Source organism: Sphaeramia orbicularis, chromosome 12 (genome assembly GCF_902148855.1).
Source record: "Sphaeramia orbicularis chromosome 12, fSphaOr1.1, whole genome shotgun sequence".
Classification (NCBI taxonomy): domain Eukaryota; kingdom Metazoa; phylum Chordata; class Actinopteri; order Kurtiformes; family Apogonidae; genus Sphaeramia; species Sphaeramia orbicularis.
This window is the reverse complement of record NC_043968.1, coordinates 23575740-23595603: the sequence shown is the minus strand read 5'-3', so window position 1 is coordinate 23595603 and position 19864 is coordinate 23575740. Positions and strand designations below refer to the sequence as shown.

General features: G+C 38.9%; 1 protein-coding gene across 3 annotated transcripts; it reads left to right on the top strand.

Moving 5' to 3' along the window:
• The first annotated feature begins 1990 nt into the window (after positions 1-1990).
• On the top strand, positions 1991-4795 carry phlda1 (pleckstrin homology-like domain, family A, member 1). Of its 3 annotated transcripts, XR_003936789.1 has the most exons (3): positions 2159-2732; positions 2799-4333; positions 4364-4791. XR_003936789.1 is itself a non-coding variant. In XM_030148928.1 (2 exons), exon 1 carries the CDS (start codon positions 2181-2183, stop codon positions 2658-2660), a length of 480 nt encoding a protein of 159 aa, XP_030004788.1. In that variant the 5' UTR covers positions 1991-2180; the 3' UTR covers positions 2661-2699; positions 3740-4795. The 3 variants fall into 3 exon arrangements, 1 of the variants encoding a protein (XP_030004788.1); XM_030148928.1 differs by having other exon boundaries at positions 1991-2699; positions 3740-4795; XR_003936788.1 differs by having other exon boundaries at positions 2799-4791.
• Positions 4796-19864: the final 15069 nt, after the last annotated feature.

The window sequence follows — 19864 nt, the reverse complement described above, 5'->3', positions numbered from 1 at the left end:
ATGTAGGTTATAGTTGTAGGATGCAATAAACTGTCAACATTTGCCAGTTAAACTGTTGTGCTGTGGAGAACATTATTTTTAGATGAAATTCTTTCCACTGAAGTTGAAATGTAAAAAAGGCACCAGCAATAAATCTCTGAAGGCCTACAGCAGGCATAATAAACATACGGCCTGTGAGCCAAAACCAGCCCACCAAAGGTTCCAAATCAGGCCTGTCAAATCAGGATGAAGTTACAAAGTGCAAAAATTACACCAAAGATATTAACAGATGAGGGTGTCGGACTCATTTTAGTTTACCAGTCGCATTCAGGCAGTTTTGATCTCCAGTAGGTTGAACCAGTAAAGTAATAGCATGAAAATCTAAACAATGATGACTAAATCTTTCACTTTGTATTGGTGTGAATAATTGCAAAAGTTAAATTGCATAATGGAAATCTTCACAAACTACCCTTTCACAAAAAATGTGAATAACCTGAAATCTCAAGAAAAATAAGTGCAATTTGAACATCAGGCCTATTACTAAATATTTTATGCTTTTATAGATCCACTGTGATCTATGGGTTGTAATCTGATCTGATCAATATCTACCAGTGTAATATCTTTAAGAATATGAGATGACACACAAACGCAGGGCTGTTTAAACTCATTTTAGTTTAGGAGCCACATACAGTCCAATATGATCTGAAGTGTGTTGGACCAGTAAAATAATGTATATAAAATGAAATACATTATGAAAATGTTTACATCTACAGTACAATCTATCCTTTAAATATGAGCCATGAAAAACCTGAAATTTCATACAAAAAATAAGTGCAATTTTCAACAACAGCATACCTCATCATTTACATGTGCATTAGAATTTACTGCTCAGTGGATTATTATCATCAGTGGATTATTATTGTGTAGTATTTTACTGGACTGACCCACTAGAAATCATATCCTACTGAGACCCAGCAGTGCATTTTTGTCCTATGTAAAAGAGAAGAGTTTCAAAACTCTGTTCACTGAGAATTATCTAATAGATTAAGTAAATAAATAATCTGATAAGACTGTTGCATCAGGCTGTTTCCAAAAAGCCTAAATGTTTCCTTACTGGGTCTCAGGAGGACGTTGGTCTGTATGTGGGCCCTGAACTGAAAAGAGTTTGACAGTTAAAGCACAGTCCACATATACAGAAATCTGGTTACCTGTGTAAGGGCTGTCTCTCTCAAATGGGGGTATGCGTACCCCCAGGGGTACCTGAAATTGTTTTAGAAAATGCATTAAATAAGTCATCATGTTCTGAATACAAAATAATTAATGCTGAGATATAAAACACAACAAATATATTTATATAATAAAGTTGACACTCCTTATTTATTTGATTTAAATATTTTTGTTTTTATATATTATTATTGTCTGTCATCCTGTTTAAGCTTTGGTAACATTTTAAGAACATTTCTATTTCATATTATTAAGATGAGTTTGAGTATTTTTTTCTTGATAAAGGTTCATTTATTCATTAATGACCGTTTAATAATTTTTTTTTTTTTTTTTTAAATGAAAGAGGACACTTTTCAGTTTATATTTTGCACACAAAATTTACTTATAAATATTTGTTATTTTTAATATATTTAAGTTAAATCTATTTTGTTTGTTTGCAAAGTTTTGAAAATAAAAACAGACGGTTTTGGCACAGGAACAAATTTCACCTAATTTTTTTTTTTTTTTTTTTGGAGCGTTGGGGGTACTCAGCTAAAAAAAGATCTATTTCAGGGGGTACTCCACTGTAAAAAGTTTGAGAAATAAGAATGAATCAGAGGAACCACACACTCCAAACAAATGAATGTGGAAGATGAAGTGACAGCTTTCCACCCAGAGTAAATCACAGAAGTAGTCAGTTATTGTGTCTCAGGGGGAGGGGGTGTGTGGGGGGGCGGTGCAGGCTCCAGACCCCTCCCGCCCGTGAATCCTGCTCACATACACCGTGACCAGCAGTCAGCCACTCAGACGGCCGGGCAGCCTCCACGATACAAGCAGAGCATCACACACACACACACACACACACACACACACACGGACCCAGCGGCGGCTCATGCCTGCACCTGCCCCGGGATAGACAACCGTCCCTCTGTCCGTCTGTCGGTCCGTCTGTCGGTCCGGTCCAACAGCCACAAGGTGGGAGCTTTGTCCGGGTGAAGATGCTGGAAAACGGGAGGAAGGTGTTCAAGGAGGGTCTGCTGGAGAAGAGGAGTGACGGTCTGCTGCAGCTGTGGAAGAAGAAGCACTGCGTCCTGACCGAGGACGGAGTCCTGCTGCTGCCGCCCAAGCAGCACGACCACCCGCAGCACCACCACCACCAGCAGCAGCAGCACCAGCACCACGGCACCGGAGACACCGGCAAAGTCAAGGAGCTGCACTTCGCCAACATGAAGACCGTGGACTGCGTGGAGCGGAAGGGCAAGTACGTGTACTTCACTGTGGTCATGACGGAGGGGAAGGAGATCGACTTCAGGTGTCCGCAGGACGAGGGCTGGAACGCGGAGATCACCCTGCAGATGGTCCAGTACAAGAACCGGCAGGCGATCCTGGCCGTCAAGTCCACCCGGCAGAAGCAGCAGCTGCTGGTGGTGCAGATGCCCGGGCAGAAGACCGTCCGCAGCTCGCCAAATGTTGCGTGACCTGCGGCGAGCGCCACGGACACTCGTGCTCCATGTGCGGTAAGACAGGCGACAAACACAGGGGCTCCCCAGGTCCGGAACCACCTGGGTATCCAACCCCCCCAGGTCCGGAACCACCTGGGTATCCGACCCCCCCAGGTCCGGAACCACCTGGGTATCCAACCCCCCTTTTTGCAAATTGCGGATCCGTTTGTGGTTTTGTTGTCTTCCCTGGATCTATGAGGACCTAGGCTCCAAACATCAGATCCTCAGTGAATGTTCTTCCACACGGGGATCAAATCACACTTAATTTGGATGTATTTGGGCGGAAAGAAAACTTGGGGAGTCCCTGCTGTTGGCCTTTGTATCCACCCTCTGATGGGGGGGTGACAGCCTGGATATACTTAGGCTTCCTGTGCTGGTTTAATGTTTCATCCACGGAGGACTCCTCTAGAACATCCTGCTTTACAGACACATCCATATCCTACTGACATTACACACAACGTGTAATTGTCAAGAGCTGAAGATGCACTGTTTGATTGTCCATCCAAGTGACTGACAGCAGGCTGAAATCATGAGTAAAATACACAGTTAAAGAGGAGAAAATCAATGTACTTTTATTTCCTCCTTTCTCCAAATCCTCCCATCCTCTATAGTGTGCTGCCACAGCACAGTCAGGTGTGTGTGCAGCTTTACAGGCTGTTAAACCCCCCCACAGCTGCTCATGTGTCTGTTTTGTGGACTGCTAGGACACCTGATACTTTGATTGGCCTTTAAAAGCTCAACAAAATACAGATTAACTTTATTATAGTCTCACTAAACAATACTAGTGTTAATACTTCATAACAGATCACTAACATGTAATAATACTGCTAAGATGTTATACCTGCAAGTTCTTCCAGATATAAATGAGGCTAAATTGCTTTGTCCGGAGGTCAGTGGGATTCAGGAGCAGACACATGGTGTGATCTTGTTGAGGTGTAATGAACAGCCCCAGGTCCTGTTGTATTGAGTCCTGCTTTCAGATGACTTTAGATTTCCTTTGCCTCTCATGTCAGGCACCATCAGTCTGCGGTCCGTCTAATTGATTGCATCCGCAGGTTAATTGGACACACAGCTGGAGGAGGAATATTGACCCGGGCTGCATCTTCCCCCGCCGCTTCACCATCACCACCACCCAGCTCCATCCTCCAGGACGACCCCCTTCTTCCATGTTGTGGTTTTCCACAGAGCTGCGTGCCCCCCCTTTTCCCTTTTCACTACAAAGACTTATATTTCACACACAAAAAAAAAGACTCATGGACAAAAAGCATGTGAGAAACCAGCTGTATTCTACCGCGGGATGGGTTAAGCCCTTATTTATTAGATGTGTATATATATTTTCTATAAAATGTTATGTTGTTGATGAATGTTCAGTGTGGTTGTGATAGGCTGGAGCAGAAAATACTCACATTTGGAGGGTTATAGCCCACATGATACACATAAACTCCAGCACAAACCAGTTTCCATGTGTGTTCTACTAGGATGGTTGCTGTAAATTGATCAGATATGATTATTATTATTATTATTAGAGGTAAAACTGTCCATGTTGTCATTCTCCGACTGAACCAAAGACTCATTTCATCTCATTGCTCCCTTTTGTGCAGTGTTGCAACTCAGAATCTACCATAGATATATGATGAGAGACCTGCTCTGTTTTGTTTGATGGTTTGATTTATCAATAGAGTTTTCATGTGTACATTGATTAATTTCCTTTGTACTGTTAGTCATTTCATTTGGCTGTAGTGTAATATCTTACATTCTGGTGAGTCTTAAAGTCTAAACTGATGATCGCTCAGTTCCTTTTCAGTGGTTTAAGACAGAAACTGTAGACAAAGAGGCAGCAAAATCATTGGCGATGGATTAATCAGATATTTAGACATAATCTCCCTAATTTTTTCAGTTGTAGATGTTATTAGAAATACACTTTTTATTGCCGTTATCAAGTGATGATGAGGTGGATGCTTCTGCTGTTGTGTTTATAGTAAATATGAGGCAGAATGAAAGAATGAATGAATGAAGCATTTAACAGGTAGCATTCATCAACTTTCAACCACCTAGTTTAAGGACTTGCATAATCTGCACACAAAGACAAGTTGTGACGCATTCTGAAAAAATAAGACTTGCAAAAAAGCAGGAGTTTATACAAAGCCAGGCTACCAGTTTCCAGTTTTAACCCATAAAGACCCAAACATCCACCATCGACCAAAACCATCTAGTGATATAAACTGTTGATCCATTAATTCTATCAATACTTGTAAATAATTGGTGTAAAATGCAGTTTGTCATCTTTTCATGGTCATCAGATATGACCCATTTGGACGTTACTGTGGAAACACCATCATCTTCTACAACATTGATTCACCAGTAAAACCAGTGGAGTTGGATCAATGACAGTGGATGGACACGCTGGGTTTAAGTTCATTTAATGATATATTTTACTGAAAAAGTCACTATTTCTTCATTTTTTTTCTGTTTTGATACAACCTTTTGAATTTACTGTGAGATCTTATGAACATCTACACGATTAGTCAATTAAACATAGAAAATTAAATGATTTCCACTGGAAAAATGCAAAACTTAGAGGATAATATTATAATAAATGGTGATAAATCACTTAGGAAAGATTAAAAAAAGAGAAAAATCCTTTGGTAACTGCCACAAAAGTCACACTGGGTCTTTATGGGTTAATGCTAAGGTTGGGTTTGCTGATATTTCAGCTTTAGCGTAGCTCATGAACGTGGAGGTGATATTCTGATCTGGATCTTTTAACCTCACTTTTGGAAGTCTGTGTAGGTTCTCATTTGCCCAGGTCATTGTTCTTCTTGGTTCAACTGGACTGGTTTGGCTTTTTGGACTGGTTTAGCTCTGTGGACTGGTTTAGCTCTTTGGACTGGTTTAGCTCTTTGGACAGGTTTAGCTCTTTGGTCTGGTTTAGCTCTTTGGACTGGTTTAGCTCTGTAGACAGGTTTAGCTCTTTGGACTGGTTTAGCTCTTTAGACTGGTTTAGCTCTTTGGACTGGTTTAGTGCTTTGGACTGGTTCAACTCTTTGACTGGTTCAGCTCTTTGGACTGGTTTAGCTCTTTAGACCAGCTCTTTGACTGGTTCAGCTCTTTGGACTGGTTTAGCTACTTGGACTGGTTTAGCTCTTTGGACTGGTTTAGCTACTTGGACTGGTTTAGCTCTTTGGACCGGTTTAGCTCTTTGGACTGGTTTAGGGTTTTGACTGGTTCAACTCTTTGACTGGTTCAGCTCTTTGGACTGGTTCAGCTCTTTAGACCAGCTCTTTGACTGGTTCAGCTCTTTGGACTGGTTTAGCTACTTGGACTGGTTTAGCTCTTTGGACTGGTTTAGCTACTTGGACTGGTTTAGCTCTTTGGACCGGTTTAGCTCTATGGACCGGTTTAGCTTTTTGGACTGGTTTAGTGCTTTGGACTGGTTCAACTCTTTGACTGGTTCAGCTCTTTGCACTGGTTTAGCTCTTTAGACTAGTTTAGCTCTTTGGACTGGTTTAGCTGTCTGGACTGGTTTAGCTCTTTAGACTGGTTTAGCTGTTTGGACTGGTTCAGCTCTTTGGACTGGTTTAGCTCTTTAGACTGGTTTAGCTCTTTGGACTGGTTTAGCTACTTGGACTGGTTTAGCTCTTTGGACTGGTTTAGCTACTTGGACTGGTTTAGCTCTTTAGACCAGCTCTTTGACTGGTTCAGCTCTTTGGACTGGTTTAGCTACTTGGACTGGTTTAGCTCTTTGGACTGGTTTAGCTACTTGGACTGGTTTAGCTCTTTAGACCAGCTCTTTGACTGGTTCAGCTCTTTGGACTGGTTTAGCTACTTAGACTGGTTTAGCTCTTTGGACTGGTTTAGCTACTTGGACTGGTTTAGCTCTTTGGATCGGTTTAGCTCTTTGGACCGGTTTAGCTCTTTGGACTGGTTTAGCGCTTTGGACTGGTTCAACTCTTTGACTGGTTCAGCTCTTTGCACTGGTTTAGCTCTTTGGACTGGTTTAGCTCTTTAGACTAGTTTAGCTCTTTGGACTGGTTTAGCTGTCTGGACTGGTTTAGCTCTTTAGACTGGTTTAGCTGTCTGGACTGGTTCAGCTCTTTAGACTGGTTTAGCTCTTTGGACTGGTTCAGCTCTTTAGACTGGTTTAGCTCTTTGGACTGGTTTAGCTCTTTGACTGGTTCAGCTCTTTAGACTGGTTTAGCTCTTTGGACTGGTTCAGCTCTTTAGACTGGTTCAGCTCTTTGGACTGGTTTAGCTCTTTGACTGGTTCAGCTCTTTGGACTGGTTTAGCTCTTTGGACTGGTTTAGCTGTCTGGACTGGTTCAGCTCTTTGGACTGGTTCAGCTCTTTGGACTGGTTTAGCTGTCTGGACTGGTTCAGCTCTTTGGACTGGTTTAGCTCTTTGGACTGGTTTAGCTCTTTGACTGGTTCAGCTCTTTGGACTGGTTTAGCTCTTTGACTGGTTCAGCTCTTTGGACTGGTTTAGCTGTCTGGACTGGTTCAGCTCTTTAGACTGGTTTAGCTCTTTGGACTGGTTTAGCTCTTTGACTGGTTCAGCTCTTTGGACTGGTTCAGCTCTTTGGACTGGTTTAGCTGTCTGGACTGGTTCAGCTCTTTGGACTGGTTCAGCTCTTTGGACTGGTTTAGCTGTCTGGACTGGTTTAGCTCTTTGGACTGGTTCAGCTCTTTGGACTGGTTTAGCTGTCTGGACTGGTTTAGCTCTTTGGACTGGTTTAGCTCTTTGGACTGGTTTAGCTCTTTGACTGGTTCAGCTCTTTGGACTGGTTTAGCTCTTTGGACTGGTTCAGCTCTTTGGACTGGTTTAGCTGTCTGGACTGGTTCAGCTCTTTGGACTGGTTCAGCTCTTTGGACTGGTTTAGCTGTCTGGACTGGTTCAGCTCTTTGGACTGGTTCAGCTCTTTGACTGGTTCAGCTCTTTGGACTGGTTTAGCTCTTTGGACTGGTTTAGCTAACAAACTGGAATATGTTGGAAATACTGGACGATGACACTCCAGTGAGTCTAAAAAAGTTCTCTAATGCACTTGTTTTTTTAACAGGTGGATATCATGTCATGTCTACAAACACTGTTTTTTTTTTTTTTTTTTTAATCTAAGGCTCAAACCGATACTAGGATCACCTTTCTGTGGTAGATGGAGTTCACCTGGATACAAGCCCAGGACCCAAATATTACACAAACGAGTTAACAGCCAATGCACAGACAGTATTTACAGCTCCTTCTCCAGCTCCAGGTTACCACCACTACGATCGCAGACTTTGTTTTATCCAGTTTAATATTCGGGCTTGCGTTACTTCTCTGCAAACGAAGCTGTAGAGTTTAAATTTAAGAAAAAACGGAGTCACTGCAGCTTTTCTGACTGTTCTGCCGGCGGAGATACCTCTGAAAACACAGCTGCATCTCTAATCTCCAAGTTACAGAACCGCAAGGAATGACTCTTTTTTTTTTTTTTTTTTTTTTTCAAGGCAGCATTTCATGACATGTAATGATTTCAGAATAGTTTTGTTGTCTAGAAGGGATGTGCTGATGTCAGGAAATGTTTTCTTTCAGTGTTGTTTCCTGTGTGCTGGGAGTGTGTCCCACCGCTTCGCCCTCTTACCAGTACATCAGCGCCAAACCAACACATACCTCTGTGTTGTTGTCATCTCCCACACAGGGTAATAGCGGGGCCCTTTATCTAATTTGACTGGTGTGATGCTCCTGACATGCCTTCCTGTTGCCATCATCACACACTCAGTTATAGCTGTGCCCTTTGTAGCCACTGTCCAATTTCTTATTTCAGCGTGAGATCTATTTTCATACCTTGAAAAGATACATTCCATTAAAAAAAACAAAAAAAAAAAACAACAAATGATAGACTCTCTCGTGTGGTTTCTTTCTTTCTTTCTTCTCTTTCAGCAGATGAATGTTGGGGGGGGCTGTGGTTTAGCGGGGTCATTTCAACGACTGGTTTAAGTAGCTGCCGCTCTGTCGATCACTTGCCTTTCATGCTTTACAACCGCTGAACCTTTCACCCCCATGTTTCCTGGTCTAAAAGTAGAGGCTGTGTGGAGAATTAGGTTTCGCTGCCAGTTGTTGCCACTCAGATAAACTGCCAGAACGTAATGTCAAAAGCACACGTGGCTCCGGCTATTCTCCTGTCTAAAGCTGACCTAATTTAATTAAACTCGCTGTATGATGGCATCCTTTCTGACACATGAAGGGTTCAGAGTTGCAGCACAGGAACGCTGGTGAAGTCTATCTCTGAAAACTGAAAATGTGGACCTTAGAATCACCTTCTACCCTTATCCTTATCAATGCCGACGTTCCTGTTTTCTGCAATTTGTAGAGATTGAAAACAGCCACACTGGACGCAAGCTGTGAAGCAGCTAGAAATAATTAGTACTTAAAATCTTTTCAGACAGACAGAAGTAACCATGTCCATATTGATCTGGAATCACAGGAATAGAAGGCTTACAGGGTGGGGAAGCAAAATTTACAATGAACATTTAGTTGTTTTTTCTCAGCAGGCACTACGTCAATTGTTTTGAAACCAAACATATATTGATGTCATAATCATACCTAACACTATTATCCATACCTTTTCAGAAACTTTTGCCCATATGAGTAATCAGGAAAGCAAACGTCAAAGAGTGTGTGATTTGCTGAATGCACTCGTCACACCAAAGGAGATTTCAAAAATAGTTGGAGTGTCCATAAAGACTGTTTATAATGGAAAGAAGAGAATGACTATGAGCAAAACTATTACGAGAAAGTCTGGAAGATACTATTAAAGAAGAATGGGAGAAGTTTTCACCTGAATATTTGAGGAACACTTGCGCAAGTTTCAGGAAGTGTGTGAAGGCAGTTATTGAGAAAGAAGGAGGACACATAGAATAAAAACATTTTCTATTATGTACATTTTCTTGTGGCAAATAAATTCTCATGACTTTCAATAAACTAATTGGTCATACACTGTTTTTCAATCCCTGCCTCAAAATATCGTAAATTTTGCTTCCCCACCCTGTATATTTAACCCATAGGTGTGACTTTTGTAGCAGTTGAATTTTTCTCTCTATGTACCGTTTCCTAAGTGATTTATCACCATTTATTACAATATTATCCTCTGAATTTTGCATTTTTTTCAGGTGAAAATCATCTTTTTTCCTCTGTTTAATTGACTGATCATGAAGATGTTCATAAAAGCTCAGAAAATGAGACTTTTTCAGTAAAATATATCATTAACTGAACATAAACCATGTGTTTCCATCCACTGTCATTGATCCAACTTATGGGTGAATCAATGTTGTAGAACACAGGTGTCAAACATGCAAAAATGCAAAAATTACACTGAAGATATTAAACAATAAAAAAATATTAAAATAATTTTAAGTCAATTCAATCTAATGTGGGTCAGACCAGTAAAATACTATCATAATAACCTACAAATAATGAAAACAGCAAATTTTTCTCCTCATTTCAGTTTTTAAAAAAGTTAAAATTACACAAAAATGTTTACATTTACAGACTAGCCTTTTACAAAAAATGTAAATAACCTGAAATGTCTAAACAGTATTCTAATTTTACTAATATTCTGCCTGTTACTAAATGTTTTGTGCATTTGTAGATCCACTGTGATCTGTAAGTTATAATGCACATGTATAAATAATAAACTAAGGCATGATATTGTTAAAATTACACATATTTTTTTACAAAGAATTTTCAGGTTTGTATTTGATCATGTTGTGTTCAAGTACACTTCATAGATGTAAACATTTTCATTACGGAATTTGAATTGTTTTTTCACTCAGAAACATAGAGCAAACTTTGGAGTTGACATTATTTATAAATTATCCTATTATTTATATTATTTTACTGGTCCGGCCCACTTTATAAAACATTAGGCTGTATGTGGCCCCTGAATTGAAATGAGCTTGACACTCCTGTTGTAGAAGATGACGGTGTTTCCACGTTCACTACGGAGCCTCTGAACATCCAAATGGGTCATATCTGATGACCATGAAAAGATGAATAACTGTATTTTACACCAATTATTTACACGTATTGATAGGATTAGGGGATCGATAACTTAGATCAGTAGGTGCTTTTGATCAAAGGTGGTAAATGGTAAATGGACTAAACGTACATAGCACATTTTCTACACCTTCATTGGGCCCAAAGTGCTTTACAATTCCTCACATTCACTGATTCACACACCAGTAGGCGGCTGCTGCCATGCAAGGCGCTGCCAAGTTCTACTGGGTAGAGCTAGTCTAGTAGTCTACTTAGGGTTCAGTGTCTTGCCCAAGGACACTTCGACAATTGGAGCCAGGATTTGAACTGTCAACCCTTTGGTCACTGGACAACCCGCTCTCCCAACTGAGCCACAGCCGCCAAAGGTGGCTTTTTGGGTCTTTATGGGTTAATGTAGGCATTGTAATGTAGACTACTGCTTTTATTATTTAAACTGGTTCTGGTCCAAAAAACCCATATTGAGCCACAACTAAAGCACGGGTGTCAAACAAGTGGCCCATGGGCCAAAACCAGCCCGTCAAAGGGTACAACCTGGCCCCTGGGATGATTTCATGAAATGCAAAAATTACACTGAAGATATAAATAATAAAGGATGTTAAAATCACTCTAGCTCAGGTTCCACATACAGACCAATATGATCTAAAGGCGATCCGAACCGTAAAAGTCTATCATCATAACCTATAAATCATGAAAACTGCAAATTTTCTTTGTTTTAGTGTAAAAAAGTTAAATTACATGAAAATAGTTACATTTATAAACTATCCTTTTTACTGTAAATGTGGATAACCTGAACAAATATGAACAACCTGAAATGTCTTAAGAGAAATAAAAGTAATTTCAACACTATTCTGCCTGTTACTAGATGTTTTGTGTATTTGTAGATCCACTGTGATCTGGAAGTTGTAATGCCCCTAATGCTTAATGCACGTGTAAATGATAAACTGAGGCAGAATATTGTTAAAATTGCATTTGTTTTTTTTAAAAGAGATTTTCTGTTGTTCGTGTTATTGAGATTTTTAAGGAAATTTAGTAGATGTAAACATTTTCATAATAAATGTAACTTTTTTCATTGTTATAATTTTACGTGTCCCTCCCACTAAAATGAGTCATACACCCCTAATCTAAAGCATAATGTCAGGAGTTCAGGATGTAAAAGGAGAATTGGCAGCCATATCTTCTAACAGAAAGTATGTTATTTACTGTGTAGACCTTCCACACACTGAAGTAAATATCAATGAGGACATGATAAAGTTACAGCCCTTCTTGTTGTTGTCATTCCTCCAACATGGCAGTATGTCCCTTTGAACTCCCCGCCAGCAGCTGCTCTTCAAACATTACATAAGAAGCCTGTGTAGCGCCGTCTTGACATGAGGATTGACCGCCAACTTATTCCTCACCATCAGAGGCTTCTTTGATCTTGTACGGAGACGATGAAACCTGGTGCATGTGATCTGTGCTGACACAGGAATCACCACCAACGCAGATTTGTTGGGTCACTTGTTTCACTGTGGAATTAACTGTACAAAGATCAACTCTTAGATGTTTAATTCTGTCTGATATGAAAAGAAAAAAAGGGTGAATACAGCTGCATAGAAATTCAAATCAAAAAGATTATTTCAAGGGATTTGTTTATTATGTCTGTATTCCCTATTTCCTCTTGACCTACAAAGACTCAGCGCTACTTCAGCGGCAGTTCCCAAATGGATTTGTCTGTCTATTTAACCTTTTTTAAGTGATTTGTCATCATTTATTACACTGTCCTCTGTACTTTATTTTTTGCCAGTGGTAATCAAATATTTTCCTGTATTTAATGTACTGATCATGTAGTTATTCATAAAAATTCTGATTGACTCATAAAGACCCAGTGCTACTTTTGTGGCAGTTCACAAATTAATTTCGCTCTATTTTACCTCTTTCTTAAGTGATTTATCACCATTTGTTCAAATATTGTCATTTTTATTTTGCATTTCTTAAGTGAAAATGATTTTTTTTTTTCTATATTTAATTCACTGATCACATAGATGTTCATAAAAGCTCAGACTAAAGTTAAGGGTTAAATTAAAAAAGAGAAAACTGAAGAAAAAGTTTTGGGGTTTTTTTTTTTTTTTTTTTTCAGTAAACTGAACATAAAACCAGTGTGTCCATCCACTGTCACTGATCCAACTCCGTGGGTTTTACTGGTGAATCAATGTTGTAGAAGATGACGGTGTTTCCATGGTAACTACAGAGCCTCTGAACATCCAAATGGGTCATATATGATGGCCATGAAAAGATGACAAACTGTATTTTATATCAATTATTTACATGAATTGATAGGATTAGTGGATCCACAAATATTAAACAGTTGACATCAGTAGATGGTTTTGGTTGCCAGTAGCTGTTTGGGTCTTTATGGGTTAAAGTTGAGGGTTATTATATCAGAAACAGAGAAAACTGACGAAAAAGTGACTTTTTCAGTAAAATCTCTCATTAATTGAACATAAACCAAGTGTTTTCATCCACTGACATTGATCCAACTCCATTTGTTTTACTGGTAAATTATATGTTGTAGAAGATGACGTTGGTTCCACCTTCACTAGGAATCTGTGAACGTCCAAATGGGTCATATCTGATGACCATGAAAAGATAATAAACTGCATTTTACACCAGTTATTTGCATATTTTGATAGAATTAGTAGATAAACAGTTTACATCAGCAGATTGTTTCCGCTGCCAGTGGATGTTTGGGTCTTTATGGGTTAAATTTAGAAAGCATCAATAATTTCCCATAAGCCATAAGTACTAATATGCATTTTTATGATTTTTTGTTTCAATGTTTTCTACAATTCACAATTTAGTAGATTTTTCTCTGTTTGTATGAATTCAAGGACAAACATGGCTAGCAACAGCAAAAATCACAAGCAGCTCCAATGATGGTGTCAATATGCATCATTTAATAATAATAATAATAATAATAATAATAATAATAATAATAATAATAATAATATACACTGTTGTCCATAAAGTTGTGGTAGAACATATTTATCTCTTCTCATGAAATGATTGTAACAATGTGATTTTCAAGTGTAACTGGGACTCAGTATGTAATCATTGCATCTGATTAAAGGTGATTACTGAACGCTTCTAGGACTCAAAAAAGAGTTTGTTCGAGGTGCTCTTTGGAAAAACGGATTCATAAAGTAGATGACAAACAGGAAGAAAACTCCAAGACACTCTCTATAAGCATTAAAACACCTTAATTCTCATGGCATGGTCATGTATAGACCTAAAAAATACTTCAACACCTTTCGGCTTCATCAGGAAGTCAAACAAAATGACACACATAGAGTTTACTAATGTAACATATGCAACATGCTGAAGTATAAACTGTACTGATTAAACATATGATACGCAGCATCAGGTAACATATGATCTGATCCACTGCTGTGTGTGAGACATACCGGCTACATTACACTGTACTCTAGGATATTACACTAAATTAGATTTATTATTATAGTTGTTTTCCTTTTTTGTAGCTAAGCAATCTTATGTCCTCATATTGTTCAGCTGAAAACATATCATGCGGTACTGCCGATGTACTGTCTTGATGTACTATAATTGGTTGCCATGCCAACCTTTGCAGCGCCTCAGAGTGAGTTAATAGCCGGCCCTGTTTTATTTTAGCGTTTGCTCCCTTGTTGTTGTAAACTTTTCAGACAGACTCAGACACTGGTGAGTGCAGTATAAGGCCATAATCATCCAGGATGTTGGTTGTCTGGATTAGATGCACTCAGCTGACACCTTATCGAGCCACATCAGCATCACATCCATAATCATGCAGGGCTCCGACAGCGTGGATGCAGAAGTGTTTGTTTCCCCCTCCTCTGATCAGTTCCTTATTCAACGCACTTTGTGAAGAGATAACAGGCCCACAAACAAAGGCCCACTATTTTGGGACATCTGGCACCAACCCGACTCCACGGGCTTCATCAGACGGTGAAACAGCTCATCAGCACAGAGAACGGAGAGCAGATTGTTCACACACTCACTGCTTTGTTTCCTTCCAACTGTGTAGGCGGAGGATAGATAGGTATAAGATTGCTTCATGGAGGTTTTTTTTTCAGGCTCTGATTCAGACTCTGGGTGCCTTATCTTTTCCCCTTTGTTTTGTGAGGATTTCTGATAAAGTTTCAGAGCTCCACTGAGTCATATTTTAAAATTGTACCTCATTGTTTTGCAGCAATATCTTATGCAGAACAGAAAATGAACAATCCATACTTCAGATTCACACTATCCAGCATTATTAAACCATTATAGTTTATGTGATTAGCCATTAGCGGGCTGTGCAGTGTGATATAGGGAAATAAAAAAGGAAAAAAAAAAAGCAGAAATACTTTGCCATCTGCTCAGTAGTACACACACCGTGTTATACTCTCTATGTAAATGACCCAAATGATAAGAAAGAAATGGAAATCTTGAGCAAGCCAAGCTGTCTTTTTGAGGAAAAATCTCAAATTGTCAATTTGCCCATTTCACTCAGTGTGTAAATGCGTGGGAGCAGATTGGAGTTCTGTTATGCAAAGTCCCAAACGTGTCTTGGAGGCAAAGCTGCCTTGGTGTGCAAGGTCACCGTTGGCCATCTGAGTGATTCATAGATGTAGTAGTGTTTCATTTAAGAACCTCTTTTTTGGATGAGATTTGTATTTCAGATATTTTGTTTGACTGAATCTTTTTTCTTTTTTTTTTTTTTTTTGGCTAAGTTATGTAAAAAAAACCTTATAATTAATATCAAAGATGTACCACTTAATGTTGACCCTACAGCTAAAGGTCACCTAACTGTCCAAGTCTCCTCAGATCTGCAGAGGCTTAAAGACATCATTTTGCTTCTTGATGTGGTTTTACCGTCCACAGTGTTACTACATTGCTTTTATTACCTCTGCAAAGGAGGTTATGTGATCACTCATTTGTGTGTCTGTCAGCAGGACTATGCCAAAATACAGCACGGATTTTCAAGGTACTGGGTTGGAGGGGAGTGCATGAGGTGAAGGACAAACCTGTTAAATTTTGGATCAGATCCAGAGGAGGAGGCTGAGTCCAACACAGGCTGTTGGACTGAATTACAGGTCTGTGGAATGGAGGTATGTGTGCTTTTCTCTCTAGGTAAAGTGTTTTTTTTTGTCGGTCGTCTCCCTTCGGGTTTGAGAAGAAGCTTAACCCTTAGGGATCTGAGCCTATTTTGACCGTTTTGGAGTACTTTTGATTTTTCCTTTTTATACTATATAAAGAAATGTTTACTATACTCATCTCATCTTTTTTTTTCAGCACAACTTCATCTATCTCGTCCGTCTATTATTTTTTGACTTTAACCTACTATATCAACACAAAAGGACAAAAACACAAAAGATACAACCCGATTTGAAAAATTGATATAATTTATTGCATAAATAACACAAAGATGCTTAACAAACCTTTTCAAAGACTTTAAAAGTGAATATTGGATCCAAATATTAGGTATATGAAATCAAAATTGTAATAAATTAAAACTATACTTAAATATTTGACATAAAAGAATATCTTTACATAAGCGTTTTCTCTGGTTTTCTCATCCCCACCCTCCCACACCTGGTCCTCCCAGTTTCCGCAGGTGGGGGTCGTCTTCACCTTTGCCTGTAAAGCTAATGTGGTCTGTGGATTAGAATCCGCAGATTCAGTCAGTTTTTTTCCATTTTGGAAAAGGACAAAAAATGACGAAGATATGGTCAGAAAAATAACACCCCCCCACACCTCATTTTTCTACTTTTACTCACGTTTGTTTGCTCTGGTTTCTAAGCATTGTATCTCCGGCTGTATTCGCTCTATCAACAACAAATGAAAAGTGGGAGAGTGTTTCCAGTCTGCACTTTCGAACGCAATCATCCCCAGTGGTCTACGTGACCGACTTCTGATGCTACAACGTGTTGAAAATGTCATGTGATTCAGTCATGGGTCCGTGACCGTGGACCCTTAAGGGTTAATATACAGGTGAAGTGTTCTGTGTAGAATCTGGAATTATGTGAAGTCTTCATGTGTTGGTTTAACTAATAGGTTAATTGGTTAATCTAAATTGCCCATAGGTGTGAATGTGAGAGTGACTGGTTGTTCGTCTCTATATGTCCAGGTCGTTATTCAGTCAATCAATCAATTCATGTTAATTTGTCGAGCCGGCTTCAACACTTAAAGTGACCAAAGTGCTTTCCAATAAAACCAAAGCATATAATAATCAACAATAAAAACAATATCAAAACAATAATAAAAAATACAATACAAAAACCAAGGCACTCTCTTGTAATTTTAAAATGTCTTTATTAATTATGGGATGTCTCAATGGACCTCACTGAGCCCCAACATGTTTCAGCCTGCTGGCCCTCTTCAGGGGGTTTGTCCCAAATAAAGGCATTTCAAATTTGTAAGAGTGCCTTGGTGTTGGTATTTTTTGTGCACTGACAGTCCCTTCACCAAAGAGCACCTCTTTTACCGTTTATCATTACTATTTTTCATTACTGCCTGGAGGTCCATGAAGCGTTCCTCTTCACTGTTTTTCCAAATATAAGTTTTAAGCCTGAATTTAAAAAGGCCAAAGTGGGTGTATGTTCTTATGTCCAGGGGCAGCTTGTTCTAGAGCCTGGGCCCACCCACACAGAAGGTTACTGAAAATGAGAATCAGTTCACAACTAACTTACCTGGTCAACTCTTTAAACCCTGATGTGTCATGGCTGACACACCCTGTGTATATGCAGTTTGGATGGCTGTAACTGTTTCACTGTTTGTGCATTTGGAAAGACTCCAATGGTTCCTGAAACCTGAGACGTTGCGCTTTATAGGTTTTATTGGGACATTACAGTAATTTCACTCATGCCTGTACTAGAAACTGGAGAAGAAGCCATTTTAGCAGAATTATAACATGCAGTAAATTGTAAATGATTGCTAGATTTTGGGAGATCTAGAAAAAAAAGTGCTCTGGAATAATGGGCAAACGGGCTCACTCACAGCACGTTTTCTAACCTTTTAGTTAATCAAAATAAGAAAAAAAGTCAATTTTAGGCTTAGGGTTTAAAGGGTTAAATATAGGTTAAAAAAACAACAAAACAAACATTCAAGTAAAACTGCAAACTATATCATATTCTTACAAAACAAGCGCACAAACAATAAAAAAACCGAATAAGCCCAGTGGTCTACATGACCAACTTCCGATGCTACAATGTGTTGAAAATGTCACGTGATTCAGTCATGGGGCCGTGACCGTGGACCCTTAAGGGTTAATATACAAGCGAAGTGTTCTGTGTAGAATCTGGAATTATGTGAAGTCTTCATGTGTTGGTTTATGTCTGGGTTCATCTCCATTCATTCACCTCCAGACACTTTAACTGTACCCAAAAAGAGGCCATTTTGTGATTGTTTGGACAGATATTGGTTTTTGTGCTAATAGTTCTGTTTCACATACAGAGCTGAGTTAAAATGACCATTAATTGCTCCTGCTTTTCATCAGGGTAGTTTTGGTTCTGGCATAGATGATTACAAGTAGTTCAGAAGGCTCTTTACCGTCTGCCATCATCACATAAGCATCATAATGATTCATATGAGTATGAGTGATTATATGAGTAAAAGAAGTCATTGACATTCACTGTTTATAGGTTTCATCTTTTCAGCTATTCTACCTTGAAAGCTGGATAACCTCTGCAAAAGGTGATTCTGGGGTACTTTAATAGCAGCCGTGGGCAATGTTTGTATAAATGAAACCAGACTTTGTGTACGTGTGTGATAGACTGTGTATGATGGAGTGTTTGTGGACTGTCTGTAGATTTGGCTCTCCTACAGCTCCCTGACCTTTGACCCTCTCTGTAGCTGCTGGCTTTAGTCCTAGCTCACCTAGCTTTGCCTCTGTAATGCGTACACAGACTCACTCACACTGCAGCACCTGTTGCCAAACCCCTCCAGCTGAGGCAGCGCCGGTCAGCCGGTTCACTTCAGCCTCTTTCAGCGATTAGAGCAGGAAGTCAGTGATAAGAACAGAAAAGTCACCTTGGCTTTGGCTACTTCTAAAAACTCCATAAACCCTGACCGACAGCTCAGCTAAACTGACTGACACATGACTAAAAACTGCACTTTATGACAAAATAACTTGGTTGGTTTTACAAACACATCCAATAGGCCTACAGATATGTGCTGAATATAGTTTTTATTCAGCAGTTCAGATCTGCACTGGTTCTTTTCAGCTTAAAGTTTTTTATCTGTTTTATCTGCTTATCTGTTTTATCTATTTATCTGATTTTGTTTGTTTGTTTTTCTCATGCCTATACTTTTTATTGCTTCCCTGCTGTAATGCTTTTAATGTTTTATGTCAGTGGTGTCATTCTCATTTTAGTTCAGGGGCCACATTCAGCTAAATTTAATCTGAAGTGGGCCAAACCAGTAAAACAATAACATAATAATATATAAATAATGTCGACTCAAAACTTTTCTCTATGTTTTACAGTGAAAAAAGTGAAATTACATTATGAAAATGTTTACATCTACAAACTATCCTTTCAAACAATGTGAATAACATGAACAAACTGAAAAAAAAAATGTAATTTTAACAATATTGTTCTGTAGTTTATCATTTACACATGTACATTATAACTTACAGATCTCAGTGGATCTACAAATACACAAAATATTTAGCAACAGGTGGAATATTATTAGAACTGCACTTCTCTTAAGACATTTCAGGTTGTTCATATTTGTTCAAATTATTCAGATTTTTTGTGAAATTAGTGTAAATACATGAAAATATTTCCATTTACAAAGAATAAAATTTGTATCTGTGAATATTTATAGGTTATTATGAGACTGAATTGGTCTGAATATGAAACCTGAACTAAAATGATTGTTAATATCTTAGTGTAATATTTATATTTCACAAATTCATCCAAAAGGGCCAGACTGGACCCTTCAGTGGGCCGGATTTGGCCCCTGGGCCGCATGTTTGACACCTGTGGTTTATGTAAAGCATTTTGAATTGTCTTGTACATGAAATGTACCATATTAATGTACCTGCCTTGCCTTGGAATCATCCAGAATTTAGGTTGAATTCTTATTTAAAGGGTAACTGTTGTGAATTTTCATTGCTAACTATTTTAAAAGATCACATATAACA